The sequence below is a fragment of the Glycine max genome, chromosome 16, assembly GCF_000004515.6.
Source record: "Glycine max cultivar Williams 82 chromosome 16, Glycine_max_v4.0, whole genome shotgun sequence".
In the NCBI taxonomy this organism is placed as follows: Eukaryota; Viridiplantae; Streptophyta; class Magnoliopsida; order Fabales; family Fabaceae; genus Glycine; species Glycine max.
Window position 1 is genome coordinate 31,202,622 of NC_038252.2, and position 25,380 is coordinate 31,228,001.

The 25,380-nt window shown below is 31.3% G+C and overlaps 3 protein-coding genes across 5 annotated transcripts; 1 reads left to right on the forward strand and 2 right to left on the reverse strand.

The window, feature by feature from the left end:
* The first annotated feature begins 2,962 nt into the window (after nt 1–2,962).
* Nucleotides 2,963–10,614, forward strand: LOC100812264 (probable magnesium transporter NIPA8). 3 transcript variants are annotated; one of them, XM_041010519.1, is made up of 16 exons: nt 2,967–3,335; nt 3,451–3,509; nt 3,893–3,915; nt 4,042–4,152; nt 4,573–4,657; nt 4,754–4,815; nt 5,011–5,096; nt 5,200–5,273; nt 5,622–5,724; nt 5,801–5,929; nt 6,006–6,105; nt 6,237–6,356; nt 9,411–9,501; nt 9,586–9,658; nt 9,965–10,061; nt 10,160–10,614. In XM_041010519.1, exons 4-16 carry the CDS (start codon nt 4,060–4,062, stop codon nt 10,376–10,378), a joined length of 1,332 nt encoding a protein of 443 aa, XP_040866453.1. In that variant the 5' UTR covers nt 2,967–3,335; nt 3,451–3,509; nt 3,893–3,915; nt 4,042–4,059; the 3' UTR covers nt 10,379–10,614. The 3 variants fall into 3 exon arrangements, with proteins under 3 accessions (XP_003548044.1, XP_040866453.1, XP_006599420.1); XM_003547996.5 differs by having other exon boundaries at nt 2,963–3,335; nt 3,893–4,152; XM_006599357.4 differs by having other exon boundaries at nt 3,893–4,152; nt 9,592–9,658.
* A 3,241-nt stretch (nt 10,615–13,855) lies between these two features.
* LOC100783425 (uncharacterized) lies at nt 13,856–14,964 on the reverse strand. The gene has a single exon (XM_003548877.5). The coding sequence runs from the start codon at nt 14,737–14,739 to the stop codon at nt 14,131–14,133; it is 609 nt and encodes a 202-aa protein (XP_003548925.1). The 5' UTR covers nt 14,740–14,964; the 3' UTR covers nt 13,856–14,130.
* A 3,551-nt stretch (nt 14,965–18,515) lies between these two features.
* On the reverse strand, nt 18,516–21,112 carry LOC100812807 (INO80 complex subunit D). The gene is made up of 2 exons (XM_003547997.5): nt 20,590–21,112; nt 18,516–18,836 (listed from the first exon to the last, which is right to left on the reverse strand). The coding sequence occupies exons 1-2, from the start codon at nt 21,018–21,020 to the stop codon at nt 18,581–18,583; spliced, it is 687 nt and encodes a 228-aa protein (XP_003548045.1). The 5' UTR covers nt 21,021–21,112; the 3' UTR covers nt 18,516–18,580.
* Nucleotides 21,113–25,380: the final 4,268 nt, after the last annotated feature.

Sequence of the window (25,380 nt, forward strand, 5' to 3'; positions counted from 1 at the left end):
CTGTGACATTTTACTATGTAACCTTCCTTTTTCTTTATTCAGTTTTATAAAAAAATTGATATTACTCTAATACTTTAAAATAGATAAATTAGCCTTCTCTATTTCTCTTCAAACCTCTCATGCCCGCATCTAGATCACCTGGAGCAACTAAATCTAAAACTTATTTAACCACAGTTCAATAAAAGAATATTTTTCTCCAATAATTGCGTAATTAATGAATTCATTAGAATTTTTTTTCCTTTTAATTGCTATTACTATCCCCAGCAGACTTCCGAGAAAGCCATAAGAATACTGACAAGTGAGAAGTGATTCATCGTTTGTGCTCCGAAGCATTTTTTTTTTTTGTTTGTTTGTTACATTTTTGTTTTTTATTTTTATTTTTTTATGGTTACAGTGCTCCGAAGCATATGACATAAACTAGAGTAATATGTAGGCAATAACAACATATAACAATGATATATTGTTGGTAAAATTATAAATTTGGTCATTTTGTTTATCTCATAATTCAATTTTGATTTCCTTTAATTTAATTTATGAATTTAGTTTCTCAGTTTTTTGTAATTCATTTATTATTTCGAAATTGGTCGTTGAGTGTTACTTGTCAACGTTAAACTCACGTGTCACGTTTTTATGAGATGTTGATCATCACGTGTTACACTTTATTGGATGTTAATTTTGTAAATCTAATTAACATCAACCACCAACTCTCAATAAAATCGTGATACATAACGGTTAATGTTCAATAAAAATATAATATATTAATATTTAATGTCCAATTTCAGGATTGGATACTGAAATAGTAAAATTGCAAAAAATTAAAGAATTAAATTATCAAGGACAAAAATCAAATCCTCGGATAAATATATAAGAGATTAAACTTACAATTTTACTTATATTGTTTTGATCTCTCAATTGTACATGATAACTTATCTCGCTCTGTTTATTATATTAGATTAAAACTGAAGTTTTATTATTCAATTACAGTCTCATTTTTCAATAGTATAGTATCTCTTTCTCTATTTTATTTTATTTTTAAATGGAGAGGCACGGAAGGCATCTTTTTCTCCTAGTAATCAATAATGTAAAAGCTTTCCAGCGACTATAGCAATCAAGTGTAACATATGATATGGTACTGTGTTGGATGTTACCAAGGAGCTACAGTGAATTTAACGATTTAATCTCTTGAGAACTAGGTAAATACAAGGAAGGTGCTGAATTAATATGATGATTGTCTCAATATTCGGCTACATAAGATCTTGTGGGAATTTTCTTTTCTCTTGGATAAACTTCATGCTAATTTTTTTTATTAGTATAAAAGACTAACAAATGACGTACTTATTCATTGATCATAGAGGCTCTAATACCATGTTTAATTAGGGCCAATATTCAATTAAAACCTAAGTTGATAGTATCAGAAAAATGAGATTGGATACATGTTAGTTCAACTTGATAAAGTCAAACCTCATAATGAGTTCAAAGAAAAAGAAAAAATAAACTATAAAAAAGACTCATATTGATTAAGAAATTATAAAAGATATGAATGAGAGTGTTCAAGCTATATTTATTGAACTTATTAGGCCATCTCTAATAGATGACCTTAAAATAGGATCTTTAAGCTCAGAAAATTGTTCTTTCAAAATTTAGAGGTTAGATTTTTATAAAAGAATCTTAAAAAAAAATTTTAAAATTATTTTTTATAATGAACCTAATCATACACGAATTGTGATCAATATATAAACATTGAAATTTTAAATAATTTACACTATTTGCACAATAATTAAGGTGGTGCACAATCAGGATCAATATATAAATACTGCAATATTATGATATTTTATTATTTAATATTTTTTAAAATATTAAAATAAATTTTGCATTTTTAAATTATTTTTTTAAATTAAAAAATACAAATAACTATTTTTAAACATTTAAAATAAATTGTAAATAAATATTAGAAGGCGAATTTCTTATAAGACTTAAAAAATAGTTTAAGATTTTAAAATAAGATCTATTATTGAAATAAAAAATTAAAAAAAATTTAAAGTAATGTGATATTGCAAGATTTACTAAAAAAAATGATTAAGGTCTCAAAATATGATATTACAGTCTTAGGAATACTCTTAGGAATGCTCTTAGGGAGCCTAAGAATATAACTAACTAATATCCTCTAAAGTAATAGTGTTAGGAGAAACTCATTGACACATTTGACAAATCTTTAATAATGATGACCATATTTACTAAGTACATATACTATTGTCTAATTAGAGTTAAAATTTCACTAGATAATCACATAATTTTTATATATTTTTTTATTATCGGATTGTTTGATCAAGATAGGTCTTAAGAAGAATTAACTCATACACATACCCTTAACCTAAAGACATGGTATTTGGTGAGTTGTGAATCATCCATCGTCTCACCAAGTTATATATATATATATATGTTTAAGCAACACCTAAAAGTTTAAAGTTTGTGAATTATGAATTGTCCGACCAACATTACCTTACTAAGGTCAACTCTGACCGATCAAGAATAATAGATCGACCACAAGTAAGGATGATCCAACTCTAGTTATCTTAGATTATATGCACTTTACGATTTCATTAACGGTTCTAGAATCTCTGACTTTGAGACCTCCAAGTTCTAGACGTGAATAATAGACAATTTTAAAATATTTGACTTTGGAATCTTCGAGTTTTAAACATGAATAATTATACAAATTATTAAAATAAAATTTCAATTCCAAAAAGACTAATTTTTTTATTGAGAAGAGCAAAATACTAAATTAGTACCATATCTAAGTTTTTTCCTTGTAATATTTTCTTACAAGTTAATTTCAACGACGGTGTATAGTGAAATCTTTAATTCTTTCACCTAAACTAAAATTAGAAGACGGCGGTAATAGCGGTCGCTCAAGTCTCACGCTGTTTCGCTTTTAATGACCTCGACCCGACAACTTCCTCTCTCTTCCTTTCTCTCTCTCTCTTTTTTTTTTTTTTTTCCTTTTTTCTCATTCTCTCTCCTCTTTTCCTTGCACTCTCATCTTTTGCTTCTCGAATCTATGACAAATCCTCCGTTCATTTTGGACCAAGAAAAGAAAAGTCTCACACTCCTTCTTATTTTTTCTTCTTCATAATAATATTAATAATACCGTTTTTTGTTTTTATCCACAATTTCTGTTTTTATAGTTTTTTTTCAAAACCCTTTTTCATAGTATTTCCCTTCCCTCTGAATCTACCTTTCTTTCTTTATACAACCAACTCACGCAAGCGTCCAACCTCGCAAATTTCGATTTTGCTGTAGCAATAGAAGAGGGGAATTGATTGATTGTCTCTCAGGTAATCCAGTACCTTTTTCAAGCTTTCACGGTTGTTCCCATTTGACCCTTCCCCATACAATGCATTTTGGGTTTTAATTTCCCTTCTTTGTTTTTTTTTTTTTTGCAATTTGTAGTTGTATCGGTCTTGAGGGTTCAATTTCCTGGCAAGCATAGCAGATCTGGGTTCTTCAAGGTTAGAAAGCTGACTCTCTCTTTATTTTTTTTCCTTTGATTGTTGTTTTATTTTGTCTTAATTAAATGTTGAAAGATCAGAAGACTGGAAGAGTTACATTGTGCTGTTTATTCCCCCCAATAGATTGGATTTTGTGACCCCTTATTAAAATTATCTTAAAAAACATGATTTTTAGTGCACAAATTAGTCTTACTTTTTATGGTTTGAATTTGAGCCAATTGGGTTTGTGTTTTCATATTGAATTTTTTCTATTTCTTGCTATACCCCATTTATCAGCTTCATTAATTTTACTCATAGATCTCCAAAGTTTTAGTAGTTAATAACATTGTTGAAGGTGTGAACTTTGATTTGATGGGTTTGATTTGTGTTTGGTGGTGACACAGGAGTATTGCTGTCCTGACACTTGGTGTGTAGAAGAAGGGCTATCTTCCTTTCTACCTGTGTTTTGCGTTGTGTACAAGAGTTTGAGAACTAACATCTGATAGACGGCCATTGGAATTTTCTTCTGCTGCATGTGGTGTCTCCTTTGCAGTGCCACATCATTTCATTCATGGGGGAGTGGATTGTTGGAGCTTTCATCAACCTCTTTGGTAGTATTGCAATAAACTTTGGGACCAATCTTCTCAAATTAGGGCATAATGAGGTATGCCAAATTCTTTTTTCTGGTTGGAAGTTGGAACCGTTTGTGAAGTACATTTTTATATATATGTTTCTCTCTCTTTTTTTGTAATGTGGTTCAAAAATTGGCTTTGCTGTTGTATCCCTTTTCAGATTTCAGCTGACATGATAAATCTTGACTTAACTAATGGGTTAATGTATAATTTTTGAACTCGTCTGTATCTTGGTACATAATTGCTTTGGATATTGTTTGCATGGTTTTTTGGAATTTGGATTAGTGACTTGTGCTATTAAATTGAAGCACTGAAACTTCCTTATACATATTACATCTCAATGTCAATATTAACTTGCAGTCTATACTATTTCTTGAAATTTGCAACTTCTAGTATCAAATTATTTGATAAAACTGAACAGGTTAGGCTTCTTTTTTTCTTTTTTCTTGCAGAGAGAAAGACATTTACTTGGAAGTGATGGGGTAAATGGAAAGATGAATCTGAAGCCTATTATATACTTCCAAAGTTGGAGAATTGGTATATTCTAATTGCATTTATATATGGGTTTTGCACATTTTATCTAGGTGGCTGTTTCCTGATTTTTTCTTTCATTGCATAATTCTTGATATGCAGGCATTGTATTTTTCTTTCTTGGAAATTGCCTTAATTTCATTTCCTTTGGGTATGCTGCTCAGGTATGTTTCCTGCAATTTGATTGGAATTTTATGTTCAATGATTTATGGTGTAATTTTATGATAATATGTAGTAGTTTTGCAGTTTTTTTTTTGTTTGGTTGGTATATATTTAGTGAAGTATGCTATTTCTTATGATTGATTTGATGGATGTATTTTCATTTGTTCTGATTACTTATTTTTCTTTGTGCTGTGCAGTCACTTCTTGCAGCACTAGGATCTGTTCAGTTTGTATCTAACATTGCCTTCGCTTACTTTGTCTTGAACAAAATGGTGACAGTAAAGTATGCTAAATTTGAACTGCGATTACTGTTTCATATTTGTTTGTTTTCACTAACTCTGTTCTAGCTGTTAATACTTGTAGCTTAATTGATGGTCTTTTATCAGGGTACTGGTTGCAACAGCTTTCATTGTTCTTGGGAATGTTTTTCTAGTCGCTTTTGGCAATCACCAATCACCTGGTATGTAGCATTTTGCCCAGTTCACTTAAATCTTTGCTTCTAGTCTTCCTTGCAGAAACAATGTTAATTAAGCTGATAGATGTGCATCAGTACAGTATCAAGTATTATCTGCAATCAAATGACTAAACTGCTAATTTGGTGAACTGCAACTTAAGTAGCTAGGCTTTTATATGTTAGAGATAGGAGGGAGGATTTTGTAATGCCTCTGCTATAAACTTAATTTGATTTATTGTTTAATATGTTCTTTATGCTTACTGAATATTATGATTCATTGCTGTTAAACAGTTCAATCATTGATTTCAATTTTGCAAATGCAAACTAATATGTGGTTAACTACCTGTGTTTCAGTTTATACGCCAGAGCAGTTGACAGAGAAATATACCAATATTGCATTCCTTCTATACCTTCTAGCTTTGATCTCTATTGTTGCCTTGCATCACTCCATCTACAAGTAATTAGTAGGATTTAATTATTTGAGTCTAATCAAACTATTTTTCTTCTTTATGATTAATATGTGGAATATGCAGGCGGGGAGAACTTCTGTTTGCAGTATCAGGACATGACCTCAGACCCTATTGGAGCATGCTACTGCCCTTTTCATATGCTGTAGTTTCGGGGGCTGTAGGTTCATGCTCAGTCTTGTTTGCTAAATCGCTGTAAGTCAGCTACTTCAACATGTTGCCATGCCTCATGATACAATAGCCATTGTGCCTAATGTCAACTTTTTGGCAGTTCTAACCTATTACGACTGGCTATGTCCAATGGTTATCAGTTGCACAGCTGGTTCACATATTCCATGCTTCTTTTATTTCTTAGTACTGCTGGATTTTGGGTAAGGCTTTTTCTTTGGTAAAGATTCTTTGTTGGGCTTTATCAATTTGTGCTGATGTTTTGATGGGGTAACTTTTTGAAGTTAATTTATGACAAATGTGAATGCTAACCCGGTCTTTTCCAATTGTGCAGATGACCAGGTTGAATGAAGGACTGTCATTGTTTGATGCAATTCTTATTGTTCCCATGTTTCAGATAACATGGACTTTCTTCTCAATCTGTACAGGATTTATCTATTTTCAAGAATATCAGGTACTTTCTCTCTCACTTAATATGCACAGGTAGCCTTTGCTTTGCATGGGCACTCTAAGAAGATTTAATCATATAATATTGAAGAAAACTAATTAAATACTCCTACTTTGATGGAATGGAGTCACTTGATTATATATTTCAGAAAATCAAATTTGTTACATAATTTAGAAACACCATGGGGCATGGGTTCAACATACAAAACCAGACCTAGCCTAGATAATGTAAGTCAAACTCAGATAAATGACTTAATCTTGCTTATTCTTCTGCTGGACCTGGCTAAAAAACTTGGAAAAAGGATTTGACACCCCATTCCACTACTGGTCCTGTCAAATCAGGGATGGGTTTTGTAATCAGGGGGGGATTAGCATATAGATATTGTGTAGTTGGGTGCCAAGCTTACAGTCAGATCTATGGTTACTTAATTCTTGCTGTATAGCTTGTATTAGGACACCATAGTTCTGCATAATATGGTGATAGGTTGTATATACAACAGTACCCCTTGTACTGATATTATTACTATATATATTATAATCTTACTTTTGCTGATAAAAAAAAATGTACATTTCCCATGATACCGAGATGTGGTATATTGTAGTGTAACTGCTTGTTAGGTTCATTCTCTGGTGACGTCTATCAACTGGTTTTTCTGCAAGGTCTTAACCTACTGAAATTTTCCATTCTGGTTATAAAAGTTTCTCTCTCAAACCCAAAATTAATCTTCTGTTTTTACCAGTGGAGCTTTGAGCCATGGGTCATTGCTTACTGCTGGGGAACAATGTGAACTTCTAAGTTCTAATATTGCGGCAGAGAATGCAGAAAATCTAAAATTAAATAAAATAGAAATTAATGAGGAGGATATTGCAAGGTAGTTAAATTCGAGATTTTATTTAGGATTGGAAAGGGAGTTAAGATCACCAATCATGGGATCTTAACACTGATTGTAAGATCCTATAAAATTCATACATTCATACACACAGATAATAGCATAAACAAGCAAAGAGGACATTTCAGTTTAAGTTCAGCAACTTCAAATCAGAAACACTGAAAAATAGATGCCAGGGAGCCAGATACAGAAGAGAATTAGAGAACAGAGAACCCAGCAGTCAGCAAAAGACAGATGTAAAAGAGAACCACCCAGCAAACTCAGCAAACATAAGTGCAGAAGAGAAGAGGAACAATGAAGGAGAAGAAGATAGCATGCAGCAGTGGTTTCAGCTTTAGAATGACTGAAAATGGTGGTAAATTTTGCCAATTTCAGATTCAGAACTACCTGGATATTTCATGTTGCAAAATAGGTTGCAGGTCAAAAACCTCACATTGGACTATATTTCAGGTGTGGTGAGGTTGCAAGATCCCAGCAATCCTATGCGAACTTGCCCTGTGATCTCAGCCAATCCTACCAAATTGCGACTGAGTGGGATCATGGTTGCTCATGGCAGTGAAGATTATAAAAATCATACAATATGGAAAATAAAAATTGTAAAATAGGAATACAATCTTAGTACCATGGGGATAAGATGATGAACTATATTCCGATCAACAGATTAAGCCCATTGTAAAATAGTGTAAAGTCTAAACTACTAAGTTAGCCAATGAGTAAAAGATGCGAGAAACACAAACTGTGACAAACATTTGTCAAATATACGAAGTGTATAAAACTGAAAGATACTCAAAATAGGCCAAATGGTAAAAATAAGAGCATGCATCTTTTTATTTCCATTGCTGGTAAAAAAGAATCTCATTTACTGTACTACAGACAAACAATACCCTAGAAGAGTTGTCCTTGAGAGCTATATATATTGTCACAATAAGATTGAAAATATGCATAAAAGTTGCAGTAGCATATAATCAGCCAGAGATATGCATACACAAGGAAATGGAAGGGATACAAGTAAGCTGCCTCTGTAAACAAACCCGTATTCTACATTCTTGACTTCTTGAATGGTATCCCTAGGGCTGGGTGCTGGATCAAATCAAATTCACCAGGAAGGAAATTTCCCTTGCTTTCTTGCTGTCATTTGCACAAAAATGTCTAAGCAGCTTTCTAGAGATATGAAGCTGCATATCTAGTGGGAGCTGTCCAGCACATCTCCAAATTTGTAATCACAATCTAGCATAGCAATTTAGTAGTGTAACTCTCTTGTCCAAGATGAAGGAATTTATAGACCAATTAAAGAGCAAAGGCATTTTAGATTTAGAAATTCCTTGTAAGACCATTTGTCTCCATCCAATAAATTTAAAATGTTCAATATGAACAAAATACAAAATGTTCAAACAGAAAATAGAAATATTGTAGAGCATAACAAAATTGATAGAAACTGAACTACATAGGATGACAAAATAAATGTATATTTCAAAATTCAAAATATGCCAAGTGTCTAACTGAAGGAGACTAATGTTAGATAGAGGAGAATAGCTGGGATGAAATGACTCTACTCTCAAGAAAATATCTCATCTTTCACATATAGGGATTGATTAACTAGGATCATAGATTTGAAAATTTTGGGCAAGTGCAAAAATATGGATTGTTGCTGAACCATGCCCGATGAATCCAACATTGTTTCATTCTTTTATTATCAGATTCAGTGTGTTATTTGGTTTCAATGATGCCCTTGTTTTGCCTCACCTACCTTTCCCCTAAACTCAACTTTGATTTGGACAGTGCTAGTTTTTTATTATAATTTTTTGAATATGTTAGAACCAGGTGCTTTTATTATTTTTACTTTTTCTTTTTAATTTAATAGGGGTAAAAATTGTAAATATAAATTTGACTATTTTCTTGAAATTTCTACCAAATGGTGAGATATGCAGCTAATAATTGCTGCGCTTGCCTTCATTAATTTATTTGATCTTTTTGTCTATAGTAAGTAGACAGTCATCCAGCACCTTCTAGAATCTAGAAGTAAATGTTTCTCAGGCTTTGATGCTTGTATCTCTAGTATTTTTTGTTTTATTTTTGTATGGTGTGAATGTCTGAATCATTACATTGATGAATGCTGAATGTGTTTTGATAATGAGTTTAGGGGTGATGTAATACTACCTTCCTGAACGCAGGTATTTGATGCATTAAGGACAACGATGTTTATACTTGGAATGATGTGTGTGTTTATTGGCATTTCTTTGCTGGCACCTGATGAATCAAAAGGTACTATAATTTGATGATTATTTTATGGTTTTATAATTCAAGGTAAGCATTGCAGAGGATAATACGAAACTTTGTTTTGAGAAGTTTCAGGTCCTGAGACTAAAGATAGTTCTTTGGATTCCATGGTGTCTTCTGCCATGTCAACAGAAACTAGCAGGTACTGTATGAACCCTTTGTATGACTTACATAAAGTGAAGAACTTGTAGCCACTATAGTTTACTATATGAAACATCACTGAAGGGAATCAAAATGATTGAAGTACTAGTTCATTGTATCATCTCATTTTAACTTTTGCTTTGACCTTCTAAACCAGCCATAGTTCTCTTAAATTTTGTTGACAGAATTATATATGACTGTATTTTCTTGTATTTCTTTTCCTTTATTTCTTCATGAGTGTTACAGTAACATACACATGTTAATGTTGGCGACTTTCACTGATGCCTATACTGTTTATCTATGATAGGCTGGTAGTGTCTCCCGAAGAAGCACAAAACAAAGACTCAAGATCATTTGTCAAAGCAATACTAATAAAGGTTACAGATTTGTTGGTAAAGGCAAAGGTATTATTCCTAGTTGCATTAACATTCTTTGCGAATGGTGCCACTTGTTATGATGATAAATTGACAATTCAAGCTTGCTTCTTTCTATCTCTTTGCAGACTTCTTGTGCATTGTCTCTTGGTTTTGGGGAGGATACCATCAACACATCATCGGTTCTTGTGATGCCAATGATGTCATCAAGAATGACTGGATTCAGAGGAAATGGGCTTGAAAGAGCAAGAATATTGTCCATGAGAAATGGTTGGAGCAAGATTCCAATGGATGAAGATGCTGGCAAATTGCTTGAAACTAGTTCAGTTGTTCCTCCTAGCCCTTAGCAGTGGTTGTTAGTGTCATAGGATGTCCCACGGTATCATTTTTTACCCCTTGATTTCCCATTTTTTTTAATGATTGTTGGAGTAGCTGAGATATAAAACCGTCATAATTCGATTTATTTGCTTAGCATTCATGTAATTGGGAAAAAGAGGATAAAAAAATTGTTGTATATTGTATATACATATTGTAAATTTTTGCTTGCATAATTGAAATTTAAAAGGAGAAGAAAATTCGATCTTATGGTCTTGCATTTTTTTTCTTCTTTTCTTTCACATGATATTGATCCAACTTTATGTTCGACGAAATAGAATTGGTGCTACTATGTTTTTAGAAATATTATACAGCATCACCCATTACTTGAAGTGCTTGGAATACGAATTATATTTAAATAATGAGAACACACGATTGCCATAATTTTTATTGGTTAAATAAATAGGCATCAAAACCTAAAACTAAGGATCACCGAAGCAATCACCTTACACAGGCTAGAAACACAGCGAACAAAGTTACAATTGTTTGGTTGGAGCTGAGATGGTGCAATCTTTGTCATAGATAGAAAGCACATTCCAAATTAGATAAAAAGGAAAGCCAGCCTTTAGGTGAGTGTAGAATGTTTCACGCACAAAACAACCTCTCTTGTCTCTGAATTTTATTACACTTGATGACTTGTTGCCAAATTGCACACATCATAGGTTTTATTCCCTTTTGTCACGTTATAAAATTCGTACAAACAAATAAAACTTAATACACAAATGAAAAAGAATAATAATTTTATAAAATTAATCTTATTATCATTAACTTATTTTTAATTTTTGTTACTCATACCCTTAATATTATAATCTTAATATTATAAGGAAGATAAATGAAAAATATATTTATGTTACATTAAAAATTTTTAATGATAATTATTTTGAGACAATTTTTCTTCCTAGACAACAATTATGGGACTGGAGGGAGTAATTATTTGAAACGTAATTTGGATTGTTAGTATTTTTTTGTCTCTTTTTTATGCGTTTCATGTTTTTTTTTTTTGTTTTCTGGGGTAATTTTAAGGGGTTTGGATCAATTTATACGACTTTTAATAATGGAGCTAAAAAATGAATTTTTATCGGCGCTCACGTTGAACAAAAAATCTAAAAGATTCTAATTTATAAGGGATTCCTAATTAAGTTTGAACATCAAGTAAAAGAACGGCATTGAAAATTTAGAATGATTAATAAGACCAAAAATAAAAAATGGAAATGAGGATAAAATATAAGGAATTACATTGAGAGGAAGGAAAGGGATCACATGAACTTAAGGTGTAACTAAAGCTTTAAATTAGACTAACTTGACTCAAACAAATTGAGTATAAGTTTAACTTAGATAGTTAAATTGACTAAAATACTTTGTGTTTTACATTTTTTTTATTATATTAAGTTGGTTTCTTATTAATTTTTTAAAGTTCAATTTACTCCTTATATTTTTAAATTGAGTCATTTTTAACAATTTTTGTCATGTGTCGCTAAATTGATTAAGTTGATGTGGTAAACTGAAGAGTTGACTAATTTGATCTAATAAAAACACCTGAAAGGATCAAAGTATAATTTTTAAAACTTAAGAAATCAAACTAAAATTAACAATTAAAATAAGAGAACAAAATAAAACAACATGAAAAATATTTAAGGAACTACATGAGTTTTATCTTCAAACCCTACTTGGCGAGGGAGTAAATTGTAATTCAGTATGCCCAAGATATATTGTCAAAGAATAACTTCTGATCTATGTTTTTGTGAGACCCTTGTTAGGTGCCAAATTATATGGTTCATGCCCCCCTTTGTCTAATGATGTGTTTAGCTCATTAATTGCTTTACCAATGTTTAGGATACTGCTCCACAGAAATCAATGGAATTCTTCTGTTTGTCCCATCCATAGTATTTGGCTTAGGCAAAATGCTCATTGTTCCCTAAACAAAATAAAAGAGATACATCCCTAGATCAAACTTCAAAGCTCTCTTAGCTTTGCTACAATAGGAATTAAAGCATTCGAATGCAAGGGATGGCATGTGTCTAAAATGCGAAGCTCCAAAAACAAAATGCCATTCTCAGAAAAGCTTAGGCATTGCTTTTTCTAAAGTGAGGATGGAGTGGACATCTAGCAGTCATAATTTAAATATACTTGGAAGCCAAATGGAAAAATTAGGTGAATTAGTTATTCAAAACACTTTCCAGTGCATGTGTTGACCTAAGGAAAGGACTCACTTCCATATTTCCATAGCTAAGGGTTAGGCAGGGTAGTTTGTTTTGTCTTCTATGGTCCTCTCACTAGATTTTCATGTAAAGGAGTACGTGGGAGTAGAACTGTAGAAGCACAGAACTTTTATATTATCATTTAATATGATAAGTTTGTTAATTTTTATAATAATTATTTTAAGAGTCATAATTTATAATTGGTTCAACATTAAGATCATTAAACTTAATTTTAAATTAATTTATAAGTTGCAATTTGCCATATTCTCATGTATGTGTCGTATCATGTCATATCCCTCTCTGGATATTAAAAAGAGTATCTCTGTATCAACATTGGGGGAATATTGAAATTTGGATTTTTCTTCAAATCACGAGTATAGCTGAATTGATAAACTATACAATTTGGTCTATAAGCTTAACAAGTGATCATAGTTGAGAGAGAGAGAGAGAGAGATCAATGCATAGCCAATTAATATCTTCGAAGCTTTAAATTATAGATCAATGTGGCCTGTTGCTTTGACAGCTTCAAGTCATGATCAGTCTGTGACCTATATCATGTCCTCTACCATATATTTTGTTTTCTTTACTATGTTCAAATAAAACCAAACTGGCAGACAGTATAACGCATACTCGGAAATTGTAAACTAGTTTTCACATTCTTCAGCATATTTTTCCCATACATAAATATCATCCTCTAAAACCGATTTTGAACTCTGAATATAGCTAAAAGGAAGGGGGATTGCATATTTGAATGTGGGGTGAATAAATGAGGACTTAAGGGTGTCAAATTGTTTAAGAGTGCAAATAGTGTTTTACACACCCCAAAATAACAAACGTGTTTATGGTAGTTGATACTTGAGAACGTGGGTGCTGGTGGGTGAGTTCAGAAAGCCTAAACTAATATATCTCTCAAAAAAGGAAAAAAAAAAAAAGCAGAAGCAATATTATTCCCAAGGGTCCATCACCACACCTACAATGATGTAACACCAAAGCAGAATGGGGAAATGTACAGGCCAACGTTCTCCTTATCCTAGTTTCTAGGTGTCGGGTATCCTCTGTCAAGAACTAGAGACTAATCTTTCGAGCTATGAATATTTATTTATAAAATTAACCTTTCTCAACATATATTGAGAATTTAACTCTGATTATATATTTAAAAGATATAGTTATCTGTCAATCATACTACACGGTGATATGCTTATTCTTGTATTACAACATACAGCAGCATGAATATACTATACCACATACATGTTACTAGGCAAACATAAAGATTGAATTTTATATTATGAAAACCAATAAAATCACAAAATGGAAGTATATCCAATGCTCAAAAACTTTACAGCATGTATCAAATATAGTTCAAGGACCACAAACAATACAGCCAAATTAATTTCCATGGGAAAAATAATGAAAGTTGAAAGATCAACAAAAGCAAATTAAATATTCCCAGGAATGGCTAGCTAAACTTGTTGATCATCATCAATTTGAGGAGCAAATGCACACAAAGTCCTGCTTTTTCTTTACAATCACATCTCTTGGTACTCCAGCAACTGCATTCGGCTTTGCATTCTCAGCTGTTCATAGAACCTTCTGATGAAAGCCTCAGCCTGATCATCAACTTGGGCATTTCCATTTCCACCCTCTTGTTCATTTTCTTCATCCTCAGATGAGTAGTTGGAGATCCTCACAGTGAAGGGTGAGATCCTCTCCCCAGGAGCAAAATCAGATGCATTATCAAACCTATGGTTGAAAGTGTATTCAGGTGTCATATTAGGCACCAAAACCACGGGCCTAGGCTCTTCAACAACCTCTGTGGTATTCATGCAAGGGAAGTTGAAATGGTGCTTCTTCTTTGGCACATGGAAAAAAACAGGACTTGGGCTGTTGCTGCATGAGAATTCATATTCCTGCATGCCATAGCCACGTGCCAAACTCTTTGAATGATGATGATGGTGGTGGTGATGAGATGACATGAAATTGCTCATAGATTTTCTGAGCAATTTCCCTTTCTTCATCATCAAATTCATGTCCATAATCAGCTTCCTCTTTGACACCAAACCCTTCCTGATCATGAAGAAAGTGATCCTCAACACATTCCATAGCTTCTTGGCTATAACTGGAGAATGTGCCTCCATTTCTTAAAATTTAACAAACAAAAAACAAATATGAGTAGTAATAAAGGTTTTAACTTTAAATAACTTGGGATAAAAGGGTACTATAATATTGGATAAGGAACTAGAAAGAAAATAGAGAAGTAAAGGGTTTTTGCAAACCAAAGTATGTGAGAGTGAGTTTTTTTTTGTTCTGCGAGGTTTGTTAAGCCTCGCAGAAACAAGAAAACCTGATGAGAAAAAATGGAAGGAAAGGGATGAGGGTTATATAGGAATTGGAGAGGGCATGATGAAGTGCTGGAGAAGTCATATGAATAATAAAAGTGTGTTTTCAAAAAATGGACCCAACAACCGCTTCTTCCACACAACATTTTAAGAAAAGAAAACACAAAAGAAAGCAACTATCCGTTTCAAAAATGTAATTTAAATAAACAATAAATGAGATAATGTTGAAACGACAATTGATAGCATTATTTCAATGTGGGAAAATGCTTTTTTCTTACCATAAAAGTAGAACAACTTTTGTTGTGCCCTTTAATTTTAAGAAAATATGTTTTAGAATTTAATTAAAATATATTTTCTTTTTATACCGTGTCTAATTACAAACTAATACACATTTGATGTTTTTTATAATAATTTTCTTAAATATTCTAAAGATAATCTTGTATTACTTGATTATATAATTTTTTTTACATTGATTAATGCATGGCAATTAAACCTATTTTCTACATGTATTCAAAAAGATAAAAGATAAATAAAAAATAATTATATATAATATAAAAATGAAACTGTTTGAACGCGTTAAGTAATAATTTGGATGTATTGAACTTCAAATACATGCTTAAAACCACCGTGTGGGGTGTGGTTTGGTTAATAGAAAAAGGGGCAATTCTATTAGTTTATAGGCTGTACCATGCATGAAGGAAGCTTGATTCACGTAATAGCCATGAAAATCCACGGGAACCTTGTATTAGTGGCACCTATCCCTTTGTTGATGAGTTTATTATTATTACATGGTCCCCTACAAATGCAATCGTTAACAATGGAAGATTCTCAAGTGGTTCTTCCACCTTTTGTTTAGCTCGAAATATCTTACGGCAATAAAGGAACTTGACACCCAATTCAAGGATAGGATAACTTGCTTGTCCTCAAAAATATGCTTAGTAAATACTCTTCATTAATTATAAGAAAAGGGTATAAATTCTCGGATAAGTTAAGTTTGCAAGAGGGAATTTAAAGTTTTATTTAATAGTTAAATAAGAGTGTTACTAATACTTACATTTGGACATTAAAATTTATTTTTCATTCAAAATAACAATAGTAAATACAGAAAATTAGAATTACGTATCTAAATGTATGTTTTTGAAGTAACTAGAAATTTTCTTTAATAGTGTGAAGAATTTATATGTATTTACATTAAAACTAATATTTATTATTAAATTTCTGAGTGAAACTTTAAAGAATAATTTTTTTTCTTTGTACTTTTCAAATATAAAAACTAAGCTTAAATTTTTCTAGTTTATATCTGATACACTTTGTTATCAAGTATGTATTTCTAGTTATAATACTTATGTATTTAAATCTTTAAAAAAAAAAAGGAAAGATTTAATTTAAAATAATTTTATATGTCTTTATCTTAAGAAGCTTAGTGATTTAAGTCGAAGATAATTATCAAATAACTATTTGACTAACTAATCACATGATTTGATTATGATATGTAGTAATAGAATCTTATGGACAACTTTCCCATTTATAAAAAAGATATTCTTTATTTATATTAATCATATTTTTTGTACTAGCAATAATATTTCACTAAAATATTTATTTGATTAAATTAAATTCTCTATTTTGATTATCAAATAAATTAGTTTCTTATATAAAGATTGAAATACTCGTTTGTGTATGATTTCATAGGTTCAATATTAAATCCGTAATAAATTAATCATAATTAATTTATTAATTAAGATAGACATTTAACAATATTTTTTAACATTCAGATAACATGAAGTAACATCATTTATTTTCAAGAACCAATAGAAAAATAATATATTTTATACATAGTATTATTGTCAAACTCTAATAAGTTAACACATTATATTTAATTAACTAATAACTTAAAAGAAACTCATTCAATTGCATTGACCAAGGTCTTAATTATATCATAGAATTCAAACTCATTACCAAGAGTTGATGAATTTTTTCTTGATTAATCATTAATTCTTCAATTATTTAATTATATCTAATATTCATTCAACTAGTGTCATAAGACAATAGGTGTTCAAAATTAAAATATAATAAATAACTTGTTAATTATTAAGATAATTTCAGGTCAAAGGAAACTATTAAATTTCTTTTCGAGAAATTCCTATTGACATATTAAGATAATATTAATTAAATTCTCAATTGAATCAGTTTAATGATAGTATCCATATGTGTATCACCTATACATGTAATTTAATAATGAGATCTATTAATCTTTATCCAATAAAGATATCATATGTATGTATATATATATCTAAATTATTGATATCTTATTTACAATAATTATATGATTAAGAATAATTTAGATTAAAATTATAAAAGATTTATTTTTCATTATCATAATTTTTATCATGATAACAAGTTTTTAATTCTGATCAAGGACTTGTCAAATTAACAATTTAATAAAACAATAAATATGTTTATAAAATAAAAGAATAATTTCTTATTAAAATTAATAATATGATAGATTGAATTTTGTGCATACAAGTTTATCCCCAACATTATTTTCTAGTTTATCTCTAATAATTAAGACTATATACAGTTTTTACACTAAGGAAATATCTTTCCTTTCATTATTCAATCATCAATACAAGAATTTTATTTAGTAGTCTTAAGTTTAATTTAATATTCTTTAACGACTTACACAATATTTACAAAGAAAACTTTTCAATATTCCTATACTTTAATTCAAATGATAACACTTGAATTTAGTAAGAGTGTAGTTCAATTTGTTACATTGAATGTATAAATTATTATACCCACTCTAGCATTGTCTTTGATTCTTACTAAAAAAAAATATTATAACACTTGATATACATGATTATTTTTTTCTTGAATATATGAACATTTTTCAATTATCAACCACAAGACAATACCAACATACATTCATACCGAACCTCATGCTTGTAAATTGATGCCTCTAAAGAGAATGAATAATCATTTTCCTAAAATGGTCATCCTCGATGCTCTAAAATTGTTTTAGAATGTAATCCTTTTAAGACGATTATTTTCCTGAAAATCATCTTAAAATGTATAGTTTTTCTAAGACGATTTTTTAAGAACTGTCGTAAAAAGTTTTGACTTTCTACGATGTTGACTACAAATCAAAACCATCGTTGAATGTGTCATAGAACCGATGTAAAAACATCTTTTTGCATTAGGGACAGTTATATCAAGTCATTTGGACGTCTTTCGATGATCACAAAGAAGTGCAACAGTTTCACGAGATATCATACATGCGGTTAGTAAAAAAAGAGCTTCCCAAGCAGGATTTAGTGAGTTAGGCATGATATGATCTCCAAAATCAAAATTGTAGCATCGAGACTCCATGCAAAAAACTATGGAAGTATATACAAATTCTTAATCGAAGAACAAACAACAATTGAATATATTGTGATGCTGCTCATGAATATGACAAAGAAAGCGATAATGACAAAAAATTAAAAATATGCACGTGTAAAAGGTACTGTTTTTTTCTTGGCATCTAATGCTTCAATTAAATCATAATCCTATTTTTCAGATAATGAAAATATTCATTCTATACACTGCAAAATCATTAGGAATTCAACATTCTATTCCATAATCAGCAGATAAGTTTTGTTTCTTATTCAGTCTCAACTTTAGGATCAGTTTTCTTCAATGCAAGCTTTCGTTTATTTTGAATTTGGCGGACAAATTCAGAAGTTATTACATGTAACTTCCCATTAGGCTTACGAGTAGTGGCGATAGCAGTCCCTAACCCTGCCCTTCTTAATGCACGAGCTAAACACCTTTCACCAAATTGAAAATGAGAGGGGCATGCAGGAGGAACCATGGACCTCAATATTGGCTTATTACAAAAAGAAGGCCCTGTTGGCAAACTGAATAAAGCCAAGAACTTAGTCAGTGAAGTAGTCTACTCCATCTAGATATTGGTAAGTAATGCAAGTAAAAAATAAAATGTAAGAAATGTCTTGTGTGACAAATATATATGATTTAATAATTAAATGAAGAGACAAAGCCCTAATAATTGAACAAAGGAGCATGCCTTTTGAGAAGGAATCTCTTAAATTAATTGCTTATTAAAAGGAAATGATCCATATTGAAAGAAAATGAATAAGTCACTGTCTCCGCCTGGTAAAGTATGTATCTTCCTACCCATTCTTATTACTGAGAACTATGAATTCTCATAGTGATTTCTAGTTTTTTCTACAAGTTTTAAGACATCAATCTTTTACAATGGATAATGGTTAGCATTCCTACTCATTCTAATTACTGAGAACTATCAATTCTTAAGATCCTTATTCTAGATGATTGAAACATGAAGGTTTACATTAAATGGAAATAGACAGAGAGATTGATTTACCAGTTGTGGGTATGAAGACTAGTATTCAGTACGGAAAGGGTATTCAATAGCTTAAACTAGCAAAATAGGCTACAAAATCAAAGTTTTTACAAGAAAGATATTCCATATAGAACCTAAAAATGGTAAAGTGCAACATGGTTTATTGTTTAGTAAGTGTTCAAATGAACACTCTTTAAGAAGCACACTACTATGGCAACATTCCTGTTAAGTAACATAACAAGCCAATCTCTAAAAGACATGTTGATTGGTAAAGTGCAGTGTGCTGAAAACTCAAGAATTTGAATCAAATTACTCATTTTAAGATTAAGACAACAAAATCTGACCGGTTCTGTATCATCATTGAACTTGAAATGGATTCATTCTTTGTAAAACATGCAACTTTCATTTGACATCATTAGTCACAAGGTTGAACATCTTTTTCTCATAATTAGATTTTGAGCAACAAAATTACGTAAGCATCACATATTTTCAAACAGGAGGAACCACTCAGTTTTAAATTTTCAGAACCCACAACCTTTACATTGCATTTTGCATAAAGGTTCTCTTGCTATAACAAAATGGATTCACTGTTGTTATTCTTTTGCTTCATAGACTCAACAGACTTTTGAGGTGGCCATAAATGGATTAATGTCACAGATAAAGATGAATAGTGAGCCTCAAAAGAGCACAGAGGATGAAACACAAATTACATGGTTGTTATTTCTCTTAAAAATTCAATTACAAGAAGCAACACTGACTCTACAATCTATAGTTCTATACACACTGCCTCAAATTAAAATTCACCAAGCTTTTAACATAGGGAACACTATACAGTAAACTGAAGCACAATAAAGTGGACAATTTTCCCACAGCCAAACAACCAATTTTGAGAAACAAAGAAAATCACACTCTTTTTCTTCTTCTACGAACATAATTAACCCTAGAACCACACTATTCAAGCAAACAACCAAACCAATCTATACACTTAATCGTTAAATTAGTCCTAGTGCATGTTTGGTTTCATGTTGGACAATTGATTTAGGACCAAAATTGATTCTGAATTAAAGCAATTTTAAGTAGTTTTTGCGTTGGATAAAAAAATTTATAACGAGTTTTACACGTAACTTGATTTTATAATAAAAAAAAGCGTAATTTTCATTATATTTAAAATTATTCACTTCACAGTATCTTCCAGTTTCACTTCAACAAGCACAACCCTATTTTCAATTATCAATTATCAATTTTCAATTTAAAAAATAAAAAACAGACTTTAAAAAAAAAAAACTCACTTTTTGGCAACGGCTTTGCATCCCTGGTAAAGCTTCTGCTTGGAATCGCTCAATATATGAGTGTGACAGTAATTCGTCAAAGCCATGGCCTTCGTCTTGCATCCGTTATAACGACACTGCACGATGTCGTCACCACCACCAGAAACGACGCCGTTTTGGTTGTTGTTGTTGTCGCTGTTGTCATTGTGATCTTCCTTGAAGGGGCTCTTGCCGTAGCTCCAGCTGTAGTCTCGGTACTTGGACCTCATCTCCTCCATCAGGGCCCAGTAGTGGGCCCGGTAGCACCGCCCCAGCTGCCTCGTTCGCCGCAGCCGCCGCCGGAGCACCTCCTCCCGCGTCAGCACGCGCGACTTCGCCAGCGCCGTGTCTCCCTCGCCGCCCTCGATCGCCACCGGCCGCGGCGGAGAGGACGCATAACCCCACTCGTCCATCGGTGCTGAGTCGCCAACTCGGAACTGGGTTTCTCGCTGGAACTCGGAAGAGTTCGTTACGGTAATTTTATTTTCTGAGTTTGATTCTTCGGTGTCGGGAGAAACTAAACAAATAGGACGACTATAAGTATTTTTTTTTATTGTTTTACACTGACAAATAATAATAATAATCTAAAAGAGAATAATAATTTTATATTTTTATTAATTCATATATAAAGAATATAAATAAAAAAATAAATGATATTATATTAAAAATTTAAAATAAAACTATTTTGGATGATAATTTTCTTTTCGTTACAATTATAACAGTTATAATGTAACAGAGTGAATAGAATTTTTACAATTGTCTTAAATTTGTGTTGAATGAGATTTAGAAAATTATGTTTGGATAGAGTATTTAAAATAGTAATTTAAACCGTTAAAATTCTTTAAGATAAAATTTTGTGTTTGGATATTTTATTTGAAAATTTTTAAAATTTAAGAAATTTTAAACAAAGTTTCATTTAATTAAAATTAAGGAATTTTAATTCCTGACTAAAATGAGAGAATTTGAAAATTCTCACTTCTCAAATCCTTCCTCACACTTTTGTTGGATCCTCCCTCACACTCTTGCTTGATCCTCCCTTGTTATCACTTTAACAGTTTCGTTGTTCTCTTTGGTTAATTGATTTCTCATCTCTGCTTTTTTTTTTCTTCTCTAATCTAGGATTTCTCGAATCAGATTTTGTCATTGGTTTGTGTTTTTTATTTTGTTTCTTAATCTCGATTTCAATTCATTGATTTTGTGTTTTTGATTTATGTTTTTTCTTCATATTTAGATTCAAAATATTCGTTCACATAAACACAATGCCCCCCGGTCGTTGGAAGATTTGGCATAACTATCGTCCTAGACATCATGACAGTGAAGTGAATCGAGGGGCTGGCGATGAAGGTCGGAGAGAATCTTTTCAATTTCATGCAATCATTTTGCGGTGTTTTGAAAATGAAAAAAAAATTAATTTCTTTATCTAAACACATAATATTAAAAATGATAAAATATCAATTGAAGTATTTGAAATTTTTAAAATTTAAATTTTTTTAGAATTTTAAGTTATCTCATTCAAACACACTCTTAAGATATTATTTATTATTTGACTAAGATAAGATTTAAGAAGGATAGCATTAATTTGCACTCTTGAAATAATTTAAAAGATTATACAAATAAGTTAAGAAGTTGACTAAATATATTATATAATATTTTTTAAAAGAGATTTTATTTTAAGAAGGATAAGATTTAAGAAAGATATTAATTAGCGCTTTTGTAAATAATTTAAAATATTATACAGATAAATTAAGAAGTTGACTAAATATATTTTATAACATTTCAGCAAAGGATTTTTTGTTTTTACCAAAAAAAATACATTTATAATATAATTATTTATATTATTATCTAATTATAATTTATTGTTTGATTTAAAATATTAATAATTACTTTTAAATTAGACTAAATTATAATTTTGATCCTTGTAATTTTTAATCCATAATTTTAGTTTTGTTAGTTTAAATTTACGATTTATGTTCCTCAATCTTTAAATTACGAAAATTTAGTTCCTCATTAAAATTCAAGCTTCTTCTTATTTTGCTTTACCACCTAAACTACTAAATCATTCTATTTGTTTGAGTATATTAGATACATTGTTGTTATGTATAAAACATTACCAGATCCACTATTGGACCTTGATGGAGTAGCCATTAGTGGGTCTAATAACAAAAAAAAAGTATTTATTGAATGTTAAATTTTATGTGTAATGTTACTTTTGTTTTATAATATTTCACAGTTAATTTGTTTTGGTACATTAAATTTAAAAAATTTTATTTTGATTTTTTATATTTTCAAAATATATCATTTAAATCCTTCAATTTTTCATTAGAAACGTTAGCGTTATGTTAACTTTTAAATTTTAAAATGGTTTAATGTCATTTTTGGTTTATTCTATTTTACAGTTGTTTTGTTTTGATACATTATATTTTAAAAGTTTCATTATAGTCAAGAGATGCATAAACGAATAATCATAATCAAGATTTGTTTCATTAATAAATAGAATGATACAAAAGATATCAAGAAAAAATATAAATAAGCACATAATTATGATTCTACAAAAATTGATCTTCTTCCTACACCAATCTCTCATAATCTTCTCCCTCTTTGTCATCAAGCAAAAAACACAAGGGAGGAACAAAGGGTGCAATTTAGTCATGCTTGTTAGAAGAAGAGTTTTTTGAAGATGAAGAATGTAAGGGCATGATGGTTGCTCTTGGTAGTGATGGAGGCTCTTGTTGCATAAGGGAAACTTCAGGGATCAAGGCAAGCTTGGTATTGTCAGAGATAGACTCTTCAAGATGAAGAAATCTTTTAAAAAACTATTTTATATTCCTTTAAAGTTTATCAATGTTGGAGAACAACAACTTTTGATCATAACGAATTTTTTTGACCTACTTCTCTATAGAGTTCAACCTACTCTCAATTGACCTTGAAGAAGGTTTAGTCATAGTGGAGGAGAGGAAACGTGAACATATGGAACCTCTTCTTGAACCTTAGAAGGTTGAACAGTAGTTGACTCGGAAGGAAATTGGGGAAAGGGAATGGAAAAGGTTAAGGGTTTACCATCTAAGGGACCAAGACCACATGCAATTTTAACATAAGTGTCAAAGATGGGAGAACTTAAAAGATTTTGCATATTGTTAATGTTGAACAAGGAATCCTTCACAAATCCATTAGGAGTTCTCTCACCAGCTGCAACTTCTAGTACAATCTGAGCAATTTTTGTTGCAACTTCAACCTTGTTTGCTTTCTTAGAAGACTTTTCTTGTTTGTCTTCTTCCTTCTCAGTGTCTTCCTTCTCCAAGCTAGAATCGACAGTCCTTAGCCCTGTTAATACATCAGTAATGATCTCCATATTGAGATCCTTTTATACAAGTTTAGAACTCATATTGTTTTGAGCTTCATCAACCTCCACACCCTTAGAAGGGTGAATGTCTTCATTTTGAGCTCCAACGTTCTAAGCTCCTATGTTTTGACCTTCAGCTTCCTCATTCTGAGCAAACTAACCACCTTCATTAGCTGCTAACACCTCATTCTAAGGCTCATAATGGTCTTCCACATCCTTATTCTCTTCCTTAGAAAAATGTTCTGAGGTTTCATGAAAAGAGCCTTAGTTCAATGGCTCCTTAGAATAGACCTCTTCTGAAACTTCCTCCCCACCCTGAAGGGATTCTTCCTTTTCTTCTTCATTTTAAACTCTCTCATAATGGTCTTTAGAAGGCTTTTAGAGTTCTAAACTCCTTTATAACTTACATTTTCTTCATCACCAAAATTTTCATTTTGTTTAAAGACCTCCTTCTCTAAGACATAAACTTTAGCAGCAACAACAGAAGAAGGAATAACATTTTCTTCCTCTTCCTTTTTCGAGGATTCTTTTACCTCCTCAAACTTAGACCGAGGGCATCTCCCAACCCTAACCTTCAACCTCTTCCCACTTTTGATAAGATCAATCGGAAGGGATGAAGGCCTTTTGGCAGACCCATAACTTTTCTTTTCTTTTCATTCTTCTTCTTCTTCTTCTCCTCCTTGTTTTAAGCACCCTCCTCATTAGAATAGGTGCAAGCTGTCTCCATTCCAGGATGGGTTCAACTTCAAAGCTGTAACATTTTTCTCCCCCCAAGTCAGCACCTTATCATTCTTAGCTTCATCATCCAGAGGCATTCCAAAGTGCCTAAAAATTAGGGTCATCAGCTTCCCATGAGGCACACTGGAGGTTGACATGATGGGCTTGGTTGCCTTAAACCTATTGTTGATGATCCCACAAGTAGTTGTTTCGAGACTTGAAGTTCCACCAAACTCTTGGAAAACAATATGTTGGAAGGAATGACTTCATTAGAATCCACTTCTTCTTCCATCTTTGTGGCGATGGTGATCATAGATTCTTTCTTTCTTTCTTTTTTACTTTAGTAGAATATGTGATTTTGATTTCTTCAATTCATTTTCTACACATTTTTTTTCTTGTTAACGAGTTTCCTTTGCCTTATATTGCATTTGAATGTTCATTTTAAGCATCATCTTTCTCTGTTTATAGATCCAGGATCAAATTTTGGTGTTCCTCAAGCATCATTTTTTGTTGCATGAGCATTTGTATGAGCTCTATTAGTTGTATACTCATGAATGCCACATTTTCTTCCATTCTTGGTGAGGTTGTGGCTTCTTTCATAGGTGAAGAATGTGTTGCTATTGCTAAAGCTTTTTTGCTTTGTATACTCACCATAACAAAGATCCACGAGCAATGGATCCTTTTATCTAGAGAATCGATGATTCACACAGACAGCA

Bases quoted from the DNA above. Each gene is read 5' to 3' on its own strand.
- LOC100783425 (XM_003548877.5), bottom strand. From the start codon at position 14,739: ATGGAGGCACATTCTCCAGTTATAGCCAAGAAGCTATGGAATGTGTTG.
- LOC100812264 (XM_003547996.5), top strand. From the start codon at position 4,060: ATGGGGGAGTGGATTGTTGGAGCTTTCATCAACCTCTTTGGTAGTATT. The intron at 6,357-9,410 runs GTACTTTCTCTC...TCCTGAACGCAG, and splicing joins TCTATTTTCAAGAATATCAG to GTATTTGATGCATTAAGGAC. The intron at 9,659-9,964 runs GTACTGTATGAA...TATCTATGATAG, and splicing joins ATGTCAACAGAAACTAGCAG to GCTGGTAGTGTCTCCCGAAG.
- LOC100812807 (XM_003547997.5), bottom strand. From the start codon at position 21,020: ATGGACGAGTGGGGTTATGCGTCCTCTCCGCCGCGGCCGGTGGCGATC. The intron at 18,837-20,589 runs GTGAGTTTTTTT...GGCTTTATTCAG, and splicing joins TGCAAAGCCGTTGCCAAAAA to TTTGCCAACAGGGCCTTCTT.